The sequence below is a fragment of the Neophocaena asiaeorientalis genome, unplaced genomic scaffold (assembly GCF_003031525.2).
Source record: "Neophocaena asiaeorientalis asiaeorientalis breed wild unplaced genomic scaffold, Neophocaena_asiaeorientalis_V1.1 scaffold83, whole genome shotgun sequence".
Lineage (NCBI taxonomy): Eukaryota > Metazoa > Chordata > Mammalia > Artiodactyla > Phocoenidae > Neophocaena > Neophocaena asiaeorientalis.
The window spans coordinates 685,120-703,252 of record NW_020172867.1 but is presented as its reverse complement, the minus strand read 5'-3'; the positions used below and the strand labels follow the sequence as shown (position 1 = coordinate 703,252).

At 38.2% G+C, this 18,133-nt stretch overlaps 1 protein-coding gene across 1 annotated transcript in view; it reads right to left on the bottom strand.

Annotated features, from left to right (window-relative positions):
• AKAP6 (A-kinase anchoring protein 6) overlaps positions 1-18,133 on the bottom strand; it is a 569,716-nt gene that overhangs the window by 227,837 nt on the left and 323,746 nt on the right. Inside the window, exon 9 of the mRNA XM_024742005.1 lies at positions 10,328-10,450. Coding sequence (XP_024597773.1) covers positions 10,328-10,450 — 123 coding nt within the window. The remainder of the gene's footprint in view (positions 1-10,327; positions 10,451-18,133) is intronic.

Genomic DNA, 18,133 nt, shown 5'->3' with positions numbered 1-18,133 from the left:
CTAAAAACAGCTTTGGCTATTCAGGGTCTTTTGTGTCTCCATACAAACTTTAAGATTTTTTGTTCTAGTTCTGTGAAAAATGTCATTGGTAATTTGATAGGGATTGCATTGAATCTGTAGACTGCTTTGGGTAATATAGTCATTTTCACAATATTGATTCTTCCAATCCAAGAACATGGTATACCTCTCCATCTGTTTCTATCATCTTTAATTTCTTTCACTAGTGTCTTATAGTTTTCTGCATACAGGTCTTTTGTCTCCTTAGGTAGGTTTATTCCCAAGTATTTTATTCTTTTTGTTGCAACAGTAAATGGCAGTGTTTCCTTAATTTCTCTTTCAGATTTTTCATCATTAGTGTATAGGAATGCAAGAGATTTCTGTGCATTAATTTTGTATCCTGCTAGTTCACCAAATTCATTGATTAGCTCTAGTAGTTTTCTGGTAGCATCTTTAGGATTCTCTATGTATAGTATCATGTCATCTGCAAACAGTGACAGTTTCACTTCTTCTTTTCCAATTTCTGTACTTTTATTTGTTTTTCTTCTCTGATTGCTGTGGCTAGGACTTCCAAAACTATGTTGCATAACAGTGGTGAGAGTAGACATCCTTGTCTGATTCCTGATCTTAGAGGAAATGGTTTCAGTTTTTCACCATTGAGAATGATGTTTGCTGTGAGTTTGTCGTATATGGCCTTTATTATGTTGAGGTAGGTTCTCTGTATGCCCACTTTCTGAAGAGTTTTAATCATAAATGGGTATTGAATTTTGTCAAAAGGTCTTTCTGCACCTATTGAGATGATCAAATTGTTAATATGGTTTATCACATTAAGTGAATTGTGTATATTGAAGAATCCTTGCATCCCTAGGATAAATCCCACTTGATCATGGTGTATGATTCTTTTAATGTGTTATTGGATTCTGTTTGCTACTATTTTGTTGAGGATTTTTGTATCTATATTCATCAGTGATATTGGTCTTTAATTTTCTTTTTTTGTAGTATCTTTGTCTGGTTTTGGTATCAGGGTGATGGTGGCCTCATAGAATAAGTTTGGGAGTGTTCCTTCCTCTACAATTTTTTGGAAGAGTTTGAGAAGGATGGGTGTTAGCTCTTCTCTAAATGTTTGATAGAATTCACCTGTGAAGCCATCTGGTCCTGGACTTTTGTTTGTTGGAAGATTTTTAATCACAGTTTCCATTTAATTACTTGTGATTGGTCTCTTCATGTTTTCTATTTCTTCCTGGTTCAGTCTTGGAAGGTTCCCCCTTTCTAAGAATTTGTCCATTTCTTCCAGGTTGTCCATTTTATTGGCATAGAGTTGCTTGTAGTAGTCTCTTAGGATGCTTTGTATTTCTGCTGTGTCTGTTGTAACGTCTCCTTTTTTATTCCTAATTTTATTGATTTGAGTCCTCTCCCTCTTTTTCTTGATGACTCTGGCTAATGGTTTATCAATTTTGTTTATCTTCTCAAAGAACCAGCTTTTTGTTTTATTTTCTTTGCTATTGTTTTCTATTTCATTTATTTCTGCTCTGATCTTTATGATTTCTTTCCTTCTACTAACTTTGCATTTAGTTTGTTCTTCTTTCTCAAGTTCCTTTAGGTGTAAGGTTAGATTGTTTATTTGAGATTTTTCTTGTTTCTTGAGGTAGGCTTGCATTGCTATAAACTTCCCTCTTAGAACTGCTTTTGCTGCATTCCATAGGTTTTGGATCGTCATGTTTTCATTGTCATTTGTCTCTAGACATTTTTTAATTTCCTCTTTGATTTCTTCAGCAATCTCTTGGTTATGTAATAAGATATTGTTTAGCCTCCATGTGTTTGTGTTTTTTACGTTTTTTTCCCTGTAATTGATTTCTAATCTCATAGCGTTGTGGTCAGAAAAGATGCTTGATATGATTTCAATTTTCTTAAATTTACTAGGGCTTGATTTGTGACCCAAGATGTGATCTATCCTGGAGAATGTTCTGTTTGCACTTGAGAAGAAAGATTAATCTTCTGTTTTTAGATGGAATGTCCTATAAATATCAATAAAGTCCATCTTGTTTAATGTGTCATTTAAAGCTTGTGCTTCCTTATTAATTTTCTGTCTGGACGATCTGTCCATTGGTGTAAGTGAGCTGTTAAAGTCCTCCACTGTTGTTGTGTTACTGTCGATTTCCTCTTTTATAGCTGTTAGCAGTTGCCTTACATATTGAGGTGTTCCTATGTTGGGTGCATATGTAATTGTTATATCTTCTTCTTAGACTGATCCCTTGATCATTATGTAGTGTCCTTCCTTGTCTCTTGTAACATTCTTTATTTTAAAGTCTGTTTTATCTGATATGAATATTGCTACTCCAGCTTTCCCTTGATTTCCATTTGCATGGAATAACTTTTTCCACCCCCTCACCTTCAGTCTGTATGTGTCCCTAGGTCTGAAGTGGGTCCCTTGTAGACAGCATATATATGGGTCTTGTTTTTGTATCCATTCAGCAAGCCTGTGTCTTTTGGTTGGAGCATTTAATCCGTTCGTATTTAAGGTAATTATTGATATGTATGCTCCTATTATCATTTTCTTACTTGCTTTGTGTTTGTTTTTGTAGGTCCTTTTCTTTTTTTGTGTTTCCCACTTAGAGAAGTTCCTTTAGCATTTGTTGTAGAGTTGGTTTGGTGTTGCTGAAATCTCTTAGCTTTTGCTTGTCTGTAAAGCTTTTGATTTCTCTGTCAAATCTCAATGAGATCCTTGCCGGGCAGAGTAATCTTGGTTGTAGGTTCTTCCCTTTCTTCACTTCAAATATATCATGCCTCTCTCTTCTGGCTTTTAGAGTTTCTGCTGAGAAATCAGCTGTTAACCTTATGGGAGTTCCCTTGTATGTTATTCGTCATTTTACCCTTGTTGTTTTCATTAATTTTTCTTTGTCTTTAATTTTTGTCAGTTTGATTACTATGTGTCTCGGCATGTTTCTCCTTGGATTTATCCTGCCTGGGACTCTCTGTGCTTCCTGGACTTGGGTGGCTATTTCCCTTTCCTTGTTTGGGAAGTTTTCGACCATAATCTCTTCAAATATTTTCTCTGGTCCTTTCTCTCTCTCTTCTCCTTCTGGGACCCCTATAATGCGAATGTTGTTGCATTTATTTTTGCCCCAGAAGTCTCTTAGGCTGTCTTCATTTCTTTTCATTCTTTTTTCTTTATTCTGTTCTGCGGCAGTGAATTCCACCATTCTGTCCTCCAGGTCACTTATCCGTTCTTCTGCCTCAGTTATTCTGCTATTAATTTGTTCTACTGTAATTTTCATTTCAGTTACTGTACTGTTCATCTCTGTTTGTTTGTTCTTTAATTCTTCTAGTGTTTCTTTTTTAATTCTTCTAGGTCTGTGTTAAACATTTCTTGCACCTTCTGGATCTTTGCTTCCATTCTTTTTCCGAGGTCCTGGATCATTTTCACTATCATTATTCTGAATTCTTTTTCTGGAAGGTTGCCTATCTCCACTTCATTTAGTTGTTTTTCTGGGGTTTTATCTTGTTCCTTCATCTGGTACGTAGCCCTCTGCCTTTTCATCTTGTCTATCTTTCTGTGAATGTGGTTTTTGTTCCACAGGTTGCAAGAATGTAGTTCTTCTTGCTTCTGCTGTCTGCCCTCTGGTGGATGAGGCTATCTAAGAGGCTTGTGCAAGTTTCCTGATGGAAGGGACTGGTGGGTAGAGCTGGTGTTGCTCTGGTGGGCAGAGCTCAGTAAAACTTTAATCTGCTTCTCTGCTGATGGGTGGGGCTGGGTTCCCTCCATGTTACTTGTTTGGCCTGAGGCCACCCAACGCTGGAGGCTACCCAGCTCTTTGGTGGGGCTAATGGCAGACTCTGGGAGGGCTCATGCCAAGGAGTACTTCCCAGAACTTCCGTTGCCAGTATCCTTGTCCTCACAGTGAGCCACAGCCACCCGCCGCCTCTGCAGGAGACCCTCCAACACTAGCAGGTAGGGCTGGTTCAGTCTCCTCTGGGGTCTCTGCTCCTTCCCCTGGGTCCCAGTGCACACACTACTTTGTGTGTGCCCTCCAAGAGTGGAGTCTCTGTTTCCCCCAGTCCTGTAGAAGTCCTGTAATCAAATCCCACTATCCTTCAAAGTCTGATTCTCTAGGAATTCTTCCTCCTGTTGCCGGACCCCCAGCTTGGGAAGCCAGATGTGGGGCTCAGAACCTTCACTCCAGTGGGTGGACTTCTGTGGCATAAGTGTTCTCCAGTTTGTGAGTCACCCACCCAGCAGTTATGGGATTTTATTTTATTGTGATTGCGCCCCTCCTACCGTACCATTGTGGCTTCTCCTTTGTCTTTGGATGTGGGATATCTTTTTTGGTGAGTTCCACTGTCTTTCTGCCGATGATTGTTCAGCTGTTAGTTGTGATTCTGGTGCTCTCGAAAGAGGGAGTTAGCGCACATCCTTCTACTCCACCACCTTGATCCAATCTCCGACAGCAATTTTTAAAATGATGGGAACAAGAGTCTCGAAATTGAGTCAGGCAAAAAGTATGTTCCCAGGTGCTTGGAACAGTTCAGGGATCCTTTTTAACTGAAAAGGGAAGACAACACTATTTGTCTCCTAGATGCACAGAATAAGTTATATGAGCAAAAGAATGTGGTCCAGGACTTTCACATGTCCAAGATGAGCCTCCTCTCCCCAGGCATCAACCTCAAAATGCCTAAGTGCTATAAATTTCCAGCAGATCTTTCATCCACAAGCTACCAAAGTAAGTAACTCAAGGCTGGGAGTCGAGTATCTCAAATCCCTCAAACAGAAGTAATGCTTCTCCCTGATAAACTCTCAGCTACTCACCTTAAACTGACAGGAATCAAGGGTGACAAGCAAATGGAACTGCAAAGCTCCTATGAGGCCACCAGCCCTACTCAGCAAGGCTGAGGGGAGGTGGCAGCCAAATTGAGACAGCTTAGGCTTTTGAAGCGTGATCGAGTGTCTGTTGTTAACTGAAGAGTACAGGCATGTGGTAGCTGCTCGTGTTGTGAAGCTCAGCTTTCTTGGGCCAGAGCTGCCTGTCCTCTCAGCAGAGGAGGGTAGGCAGGGAGAGGTGGGCATCGGAAAGTGGGAAAATGGAGAGCCTGTCATCTCTTCACTTCAAGCAATGAGAAATGGAACACAGGTAGACACAGAAGGGCAAGCAAAAGAAACGCAGCTGAATGTATTTTGGGAAATTTTCTGGTATGACTAAAAACTTTGTGAGAAGTACATTGTTTTTCTTATGATACAAATGAAAGCTATTTTTTAAAAAATGATATAAATACCTAAATATAGATGGCAGGAAAACATCTGTACTGAGCTTTTGTTAGCCAGTCATATTATTAGTTTAATTCAGTCTGTTTTTATAAGTACTTAGAGTAATGACACAATAAGGAATGAGGAAAAAATTTCAGACCCTTCAAGGGCAGACTGTTATACTCCAATCCATTTTCCATTATGCCCATTGTTATTCTCTCATTTAAGCCATGGACTTATCCAGTTAATCTATGGCAAGCTGACCCTTCCCCCATGGAATTTACAGTTGATTCTTGTCACTCTCCTGTTTTAAAATAAAATCAAACCTTCAATGAGTCCCCTTTGCCCTCAGAGAAAAGTTCAATCCATTAAAAGGACATTCAATCTCTTTTACCACCCAGCCCTAACCTGGAGGACACAACTTAGCCTCAGCCACACCACATGGCTCACCCCACCTCCCTTACTTGCCCATAAAATATCCTCCCATCTCTTCTCCTCCCCTCTTTATCCAACAAATCATATATGGCCTGTGAGGTCTACATCAAATTACCTCTCTGAGCCTTCCCTACTCTGAGGAAGAACCAATAAAACTTTGTTCTGTGCTCCAAACAGTACTTTGCTTATCCTACAAGAAGTTTACTGCTCAAAATTATATTACATTCGTCATTTATGGGTCCAAAGATGACTACGTTTATTCTATGGTCATCTCCCTTAGATTGCAAATCCCTAGAAGAAAGAAGCGAAACTCATTCATCATGTATTTCTAACACATAAACAACTGCCTGGCACTCGCAGGTGCTTAACATATATGAACTCATCATCACCATTTCCCCCATGTTTTCTCATTTATCAAATTGAATTAAGAATGTTGTTTTTCCAAGGCTATTTCTATGTGGTTGGTTAATGTTTGCCCAACATGACATGGTGCTACCTATGCAAATTTATCTCCCAAGTTTAAGCCAGGCCTTTATGCTTGGCTCTTTTTCCTAATTATCGCACAGATGTCTGGTGTCAGTTTGACTTTGCTTTCTCCTACTAGATACTCTGATTGGCTACAGATTTTTTAAAAAACTTCTGCTTTGTTTTCCTGCAATTGATTGCATATGATGTGGTACTATTTTGTGAATTAGGCATGGATAAAAACTATTTGGGAGATGACAGTTATCTTTTCAGAAGCAAACGGACATGAAATGTAATCTCTTGAGGGAGAAGTTGCTGTCATGCTCTGCTGCTTTAGTCTTCAGCAGTCTAACTCTGAAGATAATATAAATTCTTTCAAAGGAAAAAAAATCTAAATAGTCTGCAAAGAACTATTTATGATGCTTCTACTTACATGTAATTTTTGGTGACTTTTGCTTCTTTAGCCAATAAAAATGGTGGTGAGGGAAACAACCTTAGTGTCCACCATCAGTTGAATGGGTAATCAAATTGTGCTATAACTATGCAATGGAATACTATTCAGCAATAAAAATGAATGAACAATTGGAACATACAACATCAAAATAAGTATGCTGGGTGAAAGAAACCAGACCAAAGAAGAAAAAAATAGAGAGAGAAAGAGAACATGTTGTTTGATTCCATTTATGCAAAATTCTAGAAAGTACAATCTAACAGTGACAGAAAGTAGACCCTTGATTACTTAGGGATGAAGGAAAAGCTGAGAGGGAAGGGAGGGAGCAATTACAAAGGGTCATGAAGAGGCTTTTGGAGGTGATGGATATGTTCACCACCTTGACTGTGGTGACGGTTTCATGGGTGTATACATTGGTCAATTTGTCAAAACTTGCAAAATTGTTTACATTAAGTATATACAATTTAGTATGCCAACTATACCTCAATGAAACTGTTAAAAAAAAGTGGACAGAGGTGAAGAAGAAGGGAATCCATTCAAGAACATATGTATACAATGCTATTTTAAAAGTGGTTTTCAAAGAGCAATGTTCAATATGCTCAGTACTTGCAAAATTCAAACATTTTCCTGCAAATGTCATTTTATAAAAAGATAGGAATTGTATTTTTGAAGGAGCAGCCAGGTTGCAAGCAGATGATTAATTATCATGGAAAATCATTGATGTATCATCGCAATTTCACAGTATTTCTTACAGTTAGAATAAAGCTCCTTCATATCTCTCATAAAGGTATTGTGAAGGTTTAATTGATTTGTGTTGGTGAAAACCCTTGGTTACTATTATGGAAAAGAATTGAATTAAGTATCAAAATATAAATGTACAAATTTTGTTATTGTTTATTTGCTTTTGTTTATAATAAATATTGCAGGGTGCCAACTATTCTAACACATTATTAACTCAGGGGAGACACCAGACTCAGAGGCTTGTACATCTGTTGGTTTAATGTTTAAATTATAGACTCTATAGAGATGTTTAATGAAATTCATGTACCTAAGTCTACATATTAGATAATCTTGCAAATAAATACCTCTTGCCCACTCATTAAGGAGCAGTAATGACTTATGCAGTGTGAACTAAGAAATATAAATCTCTAGACTTAGTTGTGTACTTTCTTTATGGAAAGGTAGATATTTTTTGCCTTCTTTGGAGAAGAATAACTTAATATTAACTCAGCACCACAGTAAGGAAATACAATAAAAAATATAAATGACAATATTGCTCAGGAGATATGTAGATAGACACTGTGCTCAGATAGACAGTAACTCAGAGTTTGTTTGAAAGATGTTTAAACAACAGGCTGTATCTAGACTAGCAGACACAGCATGCAGTAAAACAGTGACTCAGTAATTGTCTTTAAGTATCATTCAATGGCAATCCACACACAGTAGGTCTTCAGTAACTGTTAAACAGTATTATTCATAATTTCAGCCCCTGAGATTGTGAGTTAACAACCGTGAACAAATCTGGAGATTACAGTCCCTCACTATTCACAAAGCAGAGGTAAAGATGTTCCCATGTTATCTCTAGCCCAACTAACACAGACATGATGGTGGAGAAAATTCATTCAAGAAAGTGTTGACCATTAGGCGGGAACAAGGTTATTCTTTAAGAGATAAACATTTTAAGAAGGGCTGTTTGTTGTGGATCTGAGGTAGAGATCCACAGCAAAGGGGATAATGATTTTCACATTTTGGCCGAGAACGCCATTATGAGGCAGGTACTGGATACTTGCCATTCATTACATCTGTAAAGAGTTCCACAATTTACAGGACTAGAATACAGTCATCACAAGACACCGTGGCAATTTAAATGCAAACGTAAGTTAATTAGAGTTAGAAAATGCATTTCCTCAGTTGCTCTAGCCACATTTCAAGTGCTCAGTAGATAGGTGTGGTTAGTTATTGCACACTGGATGTGCAATATAGAATATTCCATCATCACAGAAAGTTCTAATGGATACTGTTGGGCTAGAATGAGACAGAGGCCAACACAGGGATTCTAAGTAAAGAACTGTGTAGTACGGATTTGAGACCAGGAGTGCACGTTGGTTACAAAGAGGTTGTGTCACTCAACTCCCAAAGAGAGGAGAGACCTTGGTTCATATTCTCCTAGCCTGGCTTTCATTTCAATAAATAGTCTAGCGTTAAAGTGCCCTTTGTGTCCCCATGCCCTCTGGGACCTCAAAAACAAAATGTGTGTCTTCCATAAAATATTAAATCAAGATAAATTAAGACAGCACACTTAATGTGAAATAAAGTTCATATACTCCTGTTTAAACACAGATTAGAATTTCTGTCAGAACAATGCCAGTGAAAAGTTGACATTCTAATTAATACAATTTACTTTATAAAGCACTGAATATCTTTATCTTGCTATTATGAAATGCCCTCTTTAAAAAAAAAAATCAGGGCTCTACTCAACAGGGAATTGAATACTAAGGGCAGTATTTAAAAACCCACGTACAAGAGAGGTGGTTAGGGTCACTGGCATTTTTACACACCATCAACCCAGGTCTCTAAAAACAGAAGCATCTTCTACCAGTTTTGTGATTTTTTTTTAATCTTTCACAAGACTATCTGCATGCAGCAATAGGATTTTGAGGCTGTTTTTCTTGCAATGATATAAAATACACTGCAAAACACAAGCAGCAAAAAACTAAAACATCCTCTCTGTCTTCCCCCTCTTCTCTCCTTCTCTCTTCTCCCTCTCTCTCCTTCTCTCATTTAATATCACAGGGAACCGTTCTGGAACCCTGTGAACTAACATACATGCAGGACTCCCACACACTGTTTACTCAATCCAAATTCTGAGTATGTAAGAGGGGCAGAAAATCAGCCCCACAGTTGGGTACCCAAGGATTCGTGTTCATTGCCTTTGTCGATTTTATGCTATCAGTGAAAGGAATAAAGATGAGATCCTTAAAGCTTGAATTTTCATTTCCTATGACAACGTGCTTTTTCTTCATGCTTTATCACACTCCACTACTTGGTTTCCACCCCTTCATAATTGATATCGGCCATTTGAAGCATTCAGTAAAAACCTCATGAGGTTCATCAAATGTCCCCCAGTCTATAATTCTTGCTTCTAACATATTCAGAAGCATATTCATCCAAGTGTTTTCTACTTCCTCTCCATGGATTTCCCTGTGCACAGGGACCAGTGTAATGACAGTTGTATTAATTATATGCTGAAAAATCCACATAGCAGCAAAAATGATGGAGATCATCGTTTTAAATATTTTATTAAAATAACCCAATGTAGAACAGATAAAGTAGACTCTCTTGATAATGAGAGGTTCATTAATTTTACAAGAATTCTAGAAAACTTAGAATGGTCATCAAAATTACCTCTTTCATTTTTTCTTTTTAAGAAGAGGAAAACTTTCAATTGTCACTTTAGAGAGCAAAGGTCTAGTACAATTTTCTAAGGTATATTTTTAAATAATTACTTACCTTTATGGAAAAAGTTTTGAAAAAATAGCTTGAAATATGGAGGATTTAGATTTCATAGTATTACTTAAAATACCTATAAATTTTCAGCTTCTGCAGTTTACCCCATTAAAACTTGGTTTATTAGCATATAATAACTTCTGATAAGTAAAACTGATATTCTCCATAAACAAACAAGTAGCACATTAAAATCCTTCCCTAACTAACAGCAAGAGCAGCATAATCTTGCCTACCAAGTGCGTCTCCAGGTACAGTTTAAGGCCATCCGTCTCTGCTTTGGGAGGTGTCCAATTCTCAGTGGTTTCCATGGCTTCGTTCAACCATTGAATAAATTCATCCAGCTTGCTTACAAACCCCTTGTGACAGAAAAGAGGAAAAAAGGACAAGAAAAGCATGTTAACTGGTTATTTTTTAAAGCCAATCTTAAAAATTCCAAACCTTGTCGATGGTAAAATTGATACCATTGCACTCCCATCCTATTTCCACGTCGTACAACAAAATTCCCACCATTCTTGCCACTGAAATCTATTAAAATGGAAAGAAATTGTCCATGACTCCCTCTTAGTTTTTTCCTAGGAACACTTTTTTTTGAGGAATTTGGATTGGACTGCAGGGTGTCATTGGAAAGGTGACCTCAAATCATCAAAACATTTCTGGGTGTCTGGCAAGCGCCCCCTCACCAAAAAATCAGGTCAGGTCTGCTAGGAACACTCATTGGCTTTGGGGGATAAAAGTACTCCTATAAAGATGGTGTTCTTTACTCAGAAGCCCATGGAGTTGAGGTGTCTTAACTGAACTAGAAATCTATTTTTAAATTACAAAAGTGTTTAAAGGGACTTGGATGAGTGATGAGTTCTACTAACAGCCCAAATGTCTGTTACTGAATCTGGGTTCTAAGAAGCAAGGAAAGGTAGAGGACCAATGAACAAATGTAAACACCTAACTCTGGGTGTGTCCTGGACATAAAAAAAAATATTCTTGGTTAAGAAGCACAATTCACAATAATCTTGCAAGTTTTCAAATAGTGGTTATAAAAATTTATTGACCATTTAAAAGAACACATCTGTGGAAACTGAAAATATTTTGAAAAAATGAAAGCCCAGCTGTGAACCTTAGGGGAAGGAAACGGGGCTGGGCACCTGCTTGCCATGGCTGGGTAAACAGCACCACCTGGAGGTCGAAAGGAGAAAGGATAGGCTTCTACATGTGAACTCATTGAGATGGCTTGAGAACTATTTCCCTGTTGAACTTAACCCATTTTTCAGATTTACCTTTTGATTAATTTTGATTAATATTTTAATGCTCAACTTGTGAGTTAACTTGTAATAAAAACCTAAACACTCCTCCCTATCAGGGGAAATCTTAGCTTTCCACCTCCCCTCCTGCTTACATGTGTAGCCACAAAAATATAAACAGAAATCATGAAAGCAAATGAAACAGTAGTCCATCCGATTCTTGATACCTTTGTCACCTGCTGTTTCTCCACCTCTCCCAGCCCCTTTCTGTGTGTACTGTCACCAGTGTTCTGTGTAGTGGACGGTGTACTGACTACTATCCCCATATCATGAGACGGTTATTCTTAGAGAAACCAAGTAGTCTCCACTCTATATACCGAACTATGCAATGTGCAGGAGAATTCACATTTGGATGCAGACAACGAATATCTGATGCTCATTTTCAGAAGCTCTGCTAAAGGCTTTGTGGTGTGAATGAAGGAAAATGAGGCTGACATAAGTAACAACATAGGAAAATGAGAAAAAAATACAAAATTTTACTTATTGTGTAATATAAATCAAATCCTAGTACAAGAGATATATTGGTCACTCATTCATTCTTTTAACAAATATTTATTAAGCACCTACTCTGTGTAAAGCACACTGTTGGACATTACTGGGAATAAAATGATAAATATCACTGAAGTAAAAATTTCAGCTGAAATAAAGCATGTCTAAGCACTGGCCTACTGAATTCAGGTAATTTTAATCATTAGAAAAAGTTTTACAAGCAATAAAGAGTTGGGACACGCTCCCGGATTTTCCTGTGAAATGTACTCTGTCCATATCAGAATTGTCTATACCCAAATTTGTTTCTATTTTTAGTATTTGACCTGTCTGTTTCTCTAATATTCTGAGTTCCCATGTACTTACCTGGAGAGTCAAAGACAACTATAAAAATCACATTTTCTTCACGGCACAATCCAATGTTGCACTACATAAAAAGCACATTTTACACACGTTCAACTCACTGCTACAGGCTGAATTACAAACCTTTGAAAGGCCACATTTTAGCCTTCGTCACTCAGACTCCTGTATCTCATCTGTTCAGTCTCTCTCCTGTCACTTTCTACCACTGGTGTCCTTCTTGTCCCTTTTTGCCCCTCTTCCATTACCTTTCTCTGACTCCCTGCAGAGCTCTCCAGGGGCACACTGAGGGTGACCAGTCCACAGGTCCCAGTCCTCTTGGGCTACCCCCTTAATTGTTTCCTCCTCGGTGGGCCCCTTGCCATACTCATATTTGATACATGTTCTGAGAGCCTGATGATTGGAGCCAAGCCAGGATTCAACCCCTGGAAGAAACCTCGGTCATCCAACTTGGGAGAAAATGGAACAGCCGTTAGCCTGTTACTACCATCGGTTGACAGCACACTTCCCACTTCCAAATCATTTGCTGGAGGAATCAAATCATTTGCATTTTGAAAATTCCTTAATGAGGTGCTTTTAAAAAATCTTACTCTTAAACTTTCTAGAGCATCAATCTCTTTAAAGACTAAGAAGCACAGTGCAAGTGTATGTAAAGTTACACTTTCAGGTTTGTGAAAAATAATTTGCTAGAGCCCTCAGCTGGTTAACATACATTTGAAGATTATATTTGCAAGGAAAATATAAGGTTAGTCTTGCAAACAGCTACACTCTCATAACAGGTTAAGTACCCATTACTGAACCCTCCTGCGCTATCGGTGGGAATGTAAACTGGTGCAGCCATTATGGAAACCAGTAGGGAGGTCCTTTTAAAAACTAAAAAAAGAGCTAAAAATACCAATACGATCCAGCAATCCCACTCCTGGGCATATATCCAAAAAAAAAGAGAACTCTAATTCGAAAAGATGTATGCACCCCAATGCTCATAGCAGCATTATTTACAAAGACATGGAAGCAACCTAAGTGTCCAATGACAGATGAATGGATAAGGAAGTGGTATACACACACACACACACACACACACAGTGGAATACTACTCAGCCACGAAAAAGAATGAAATATTGCCATTTGCAGCAACATGGATGGACCTAGAGATAATCATAGTAAGTGAAGTAAACCAGACAAGGACAAATATTATATCATTTATATATGGAATCTAAAAAATAGCACAAATGAATCTATGTACAAAACAGATTCACAGACATAGGAAACAAACTTATAGTTACCAAAGGGGAAAGGGGGGGAGGCACAAATTGGGGAGGAGGGATAACTTAGGAGTACGGGATTAACAGATGCACACTACCATATATAAAATAAACAATAAGGATTTACTGTATAGCACAAGGAACTATATTCAATATCCGGTAATATCCTATAATGGAAAATAATCTGAAAAAAATATATACGTAACTGAATCACTTTGTTGTACACCTGAAACTAACACAATGTTGTAAATCAACTATGCTTCAATTTAAAGAAGAATACTCATTATTTCTTTTATTTTCCTAACTATTTCTCTTCTATGACAAACCTAGTCTGGTTAACTAGAAACTGTGTGGGTGATTACTGTTGCCCTTTGACAAAGCTGTCATGTGCAGCTGGGACAAAAAGGAGGGCCTTCCTTATATCAGACATGGAACCAGGAAACAGTGACATAGTAGGAAACAAGACATGGTCCCCGCCTTACGGAGTTAAAAGCCCAGGGGTAATTTTTTTATAGAATTACATGATTTTTAGAACAAATTGAAATTGAAAACTATTTCTCTAAAGGGGAAGTGTACAACAGGAAGTAGACACTTGTCAACACAATTCTATGAAGTGGTGCTGATTATGGTCATTTTACAGATGAGAAAACTGAGGGTCAAAGAAGGTGACTAGCCCACTGGCAGGGTTGGGACCTGAACCCATATCTCATTCCAAAGTCTATTCCTCTCAGGGTACCACGGTGCCCTCTAGAAACAGCACTCCTAGAGACACATTATCTGACCCAGATGAGGGTGAAGAAACATTTCTTGCCACTCCCACATTCTTACCGCTGAGATAAAACTCTCTACGTTCTAAGTCCTTCTCCCTTCACATTCACTATTTTCTGTTAATTTTTCTGAAAGGGGATGGGTGATGAGGTTAGACACAACAAAAAACTTTTTTTTTAAAGCAAGCAAAAATCACTGTAAATTTCATTTCTAATTTATAGAAAATTTAAACCAAAACTTTAAGGCAGTTACATGCTTAAGTGAGCCCATTCTAACAGTGCCTTAATTACAGATGAGTCTGACTCAGTTTAATCACAGAGGAGATGGCCCCTGGTTCATCAACTATCAGGAGATAGTTTAGCCAATGGGCTCAACTGCTAATGTCCTCTCAGTATTTGTTGTTTGGATGTGTGTGTGAACATGTGTGTGTTCACCCCCAGAAGGATGTACATTTCTCAGTGGACAGAGAAATCAAGTGTGAAATCTGACCTAGTCCAGATCAAGTCAGCTGCCTTCAGAGAGGGACCTGCTGAAAATTATCAGGAAGTGAACTATTTTCACTGTATTTTTGAAAATAAAGAAGGGCACCCTCTGCTGTTGAACTTTTTAAACCATTCAAAACAAGTATTTACCCCTTTCTTAGTATTCCAAGATTAAAGGATTCAGTGAATGACCTCATCTGAACAATGCTAGCTGAAACAATAAGTAATCCTCATACAACATTCACTATGTGCCAGGTATTGGGCACATGGCATTGGGCATGTCTCCTTACTTCTCAGGGCCTCAGTCTTCTCATCTGTAAAATGGGGTGACAGTAGTACCCACCTCACAGGGTCTTTAAGAGACTCAAATGATCTAGTTGGGCCAGCTGATCTAATAATTTGTCTAAGTTCCTGGCAGAAATTAGAACTTGAAAAACATTTAAATGAGGATTAATTGTGGCAGCAGAAGAGGGTATAGTAAAAGAGAAAAAAACATGCTTATCATCAACCAGTGTGGATAATGATAAGAGAATAGCTGCTACAACCAGACGAAACTGAATCTGATTCCAGGCTCCATTCACCTCTTACTAACAGTATAAACTAAATGAGCTACTTGATGTCTCTGAACTTCAGTTTCTTCATCTATAAGACAGGGACAGGGATATCCATTTGGGGTTTACGTGAGGATTTCAAGAGAAATTATATTTTAAAGCCTGGCTTGATAAATGATTTTTAAAAACCATTCCTACTTAACAGGTTCCAATTTGATCTTTTATGTCATTCACTCAAAACTTTTGGTTATTCTCTAAGCATACAGCACTCTGCTAGGTGTCCAGGAAAGATGGAGAGAAAAGTCTTCTCACAGCCATGATATGAGAGGTGGCACCAACCACTCTGGGGGTGCAGAGGAGGGAGTCATGACTTCTGTCTCAGATCATCACATGAGGCGGTGTGGCAGGGGCAGCATCTGAACCTGGAGGTTAGCAAAGATTTCCCTACCTCCTTATTCCACCAGCAAGCCCGAAGGGGATCACATTTCTCTATTAAACAACTACAAGTTTAAGAATAATCTGGCTTAATTTTTCAAAACGGGACACATGCTTTGGAGCCAGTCTTTACATTAGTAATGGTTGCCAGTGAGTAATCCAATCCTCTCACCCTACCCACAAGGAAGCTTAATTTAGGCTCTGACAGCTGGTAAAATTAGAACTCCCCCTAGAAGCAAACTTATGCATTGAGATTTTATATGTACATCTACCAACATACATATTTCATCTTCCATTTTTGCTTAATTCTTATACACCGAATTCCTATATGAAATGACTAATTAAGCTTTTTACACAATAGTGCTCAAGTGTAATTCACCTTTCCTAACCGCATATCAATGTACTTAATGTGCCACCAAGACACAGAGGCTCAAGGTAAAATCAAAGCGAGTTAAAAGTGGTACTTTGGACTCAACCAACTCACACACTTACCCACATCCTTACCTATAAAATGCAATGCAGTACAAGTAATTGACAGAAGGGAGGGTATGGTGTGTACTCTTAGAAGAAAGACTGAAGAGAAGATGAAATGGTTTAAGGCAGTTTTAACCCTGTTGCCACAAGAAAACTCAAATATTGAAATGTTTTATGAAATATTTAGCTTCTCTTCTAAAGGTTGAATGGAATGTTTTAGAATTTTAAAATATTTCTGATAAAATTATCCCAGAATAAAGGCTGTCAGTTGGAAAGAGAGAATAAAAAAGGCATCGAGTGGTATTATCTAAAACTGACCAGGTAGGAAGTTCTATTCTGAACTCAGTATCATGTGGAAGGGATAAATTGAGCTGAATCCCCAATTTCATCAAACACTAATGACAGTGGTTTCAGCTGGGAAAAGAAGAGCCCAGAAAGATCCCTGACTCTCATAATGGGAAAGGGTTCCCTCCAACAAATCCAGAGGCTTTGACTTCAGTTGCTCCCTATTGATTTCTAAGAAGAAATAATCGACAATTTTAAGGGAAAAACAAGTTTAGAATGCATATCATCAAAGTCTAATAAAAATAGGAATGAATAAAAGAATTGGGAATAAACTGGAACTAATAATAATATTAACTGAGTACCAATGATATACCAGGCACTTATTTTATACTTACAACTACCCTATGCTGTAAGAATCCCACACTCTCCATTTTACAGAGGAGAAAACGGAAGCACAGACAAGCTCAAATACTTAACAGCTGTCAGCAGTGAAGCTGGGGATTCTCCCACATAGCTTTGCTCACTGGCTCTGTGTAAGACCTTGTTTCAAGCACCCCCAATCCTCCAGAGGCACTGGATGAGCATATCAGATCATCTTTATCTGCCTCTAAATCCCAAACAAGGACCTAAGGTGCTCACACTTTAGAGTTTAGGATTATGATCATTTAATAGTTCACTTATAGGTATTTTCTATCCAGTATTATAAATAACAGTACTAAATATCTGGGTGCTGACTGTCTACCAACTATTCTTCTGATAATTTATGTAGTCCTTTAATCTTCACAAATTTCTCTACTGTACAGAGGAAGAGGCTGAAGCATAGAAGAGTTATACAATTTATTCAAGGTCATAAAGCCATTAAATAGCTCTTAAGTAGTTTTGCTCCAGGGCTCAAGCTCTGAACTGCTACACCACACCGTCTTTCTAAGCAGACTCACCCTGAGAGGTTCACAAAAAAAAACAAAGGACAGAAACATCCACTGTTGTCCATTCTTACTTCCCAAGCCTCTGTGAGAAGCCCAGCCTGTGCCACACGACTTCAACGTTCCCATCACTGCCACCTGTGTTTTAGGTAATTCTCCCTGCTCTGTGCTCTCTTCCATCTTCCTTTTCTCCTTTCTTTCTTGACTACTGTTCTCTTTTGCCTTTTCCTTCTCCTTCCTCTCCCCCTCGTCCCTTCACTCCCTTGTTCTTCCCTCCTCTCTCCTTTCTTTCACTCCCCTCCCTTCCTCTCCTCTTCCTTCTCTCTTTTTTCTATAGCTCAAAGTCTCCCCCAACAATTGATTATTGGAGCTAATCAATCACTTTTAACAAACAACATTTCCTCACATGTCCATACAGTTTTAATGAAAAGGGCTGTCTCCTTGACACTGAAGTACAGAGCTGAAATGTTGTTATAATCTTGTGTTTAGATATAAATACTTTCCTGATTAGTAAAACCTCCTTGTAAATCTAATAACTAGAACAAGAATGCATGTAGCAAGATGGGAGTGTTTGTAGATACTAAAATTATTAAAAAGATCACTTGTGATTGTTGAGTCTTATTTACCTAAATATGCTAAATTTTCTCTAGGGGACATACAGTTCTTCAGTAATAACAAAGTTATACTTTTAGAAAAAAATGGAACTCAATGTGGAGAT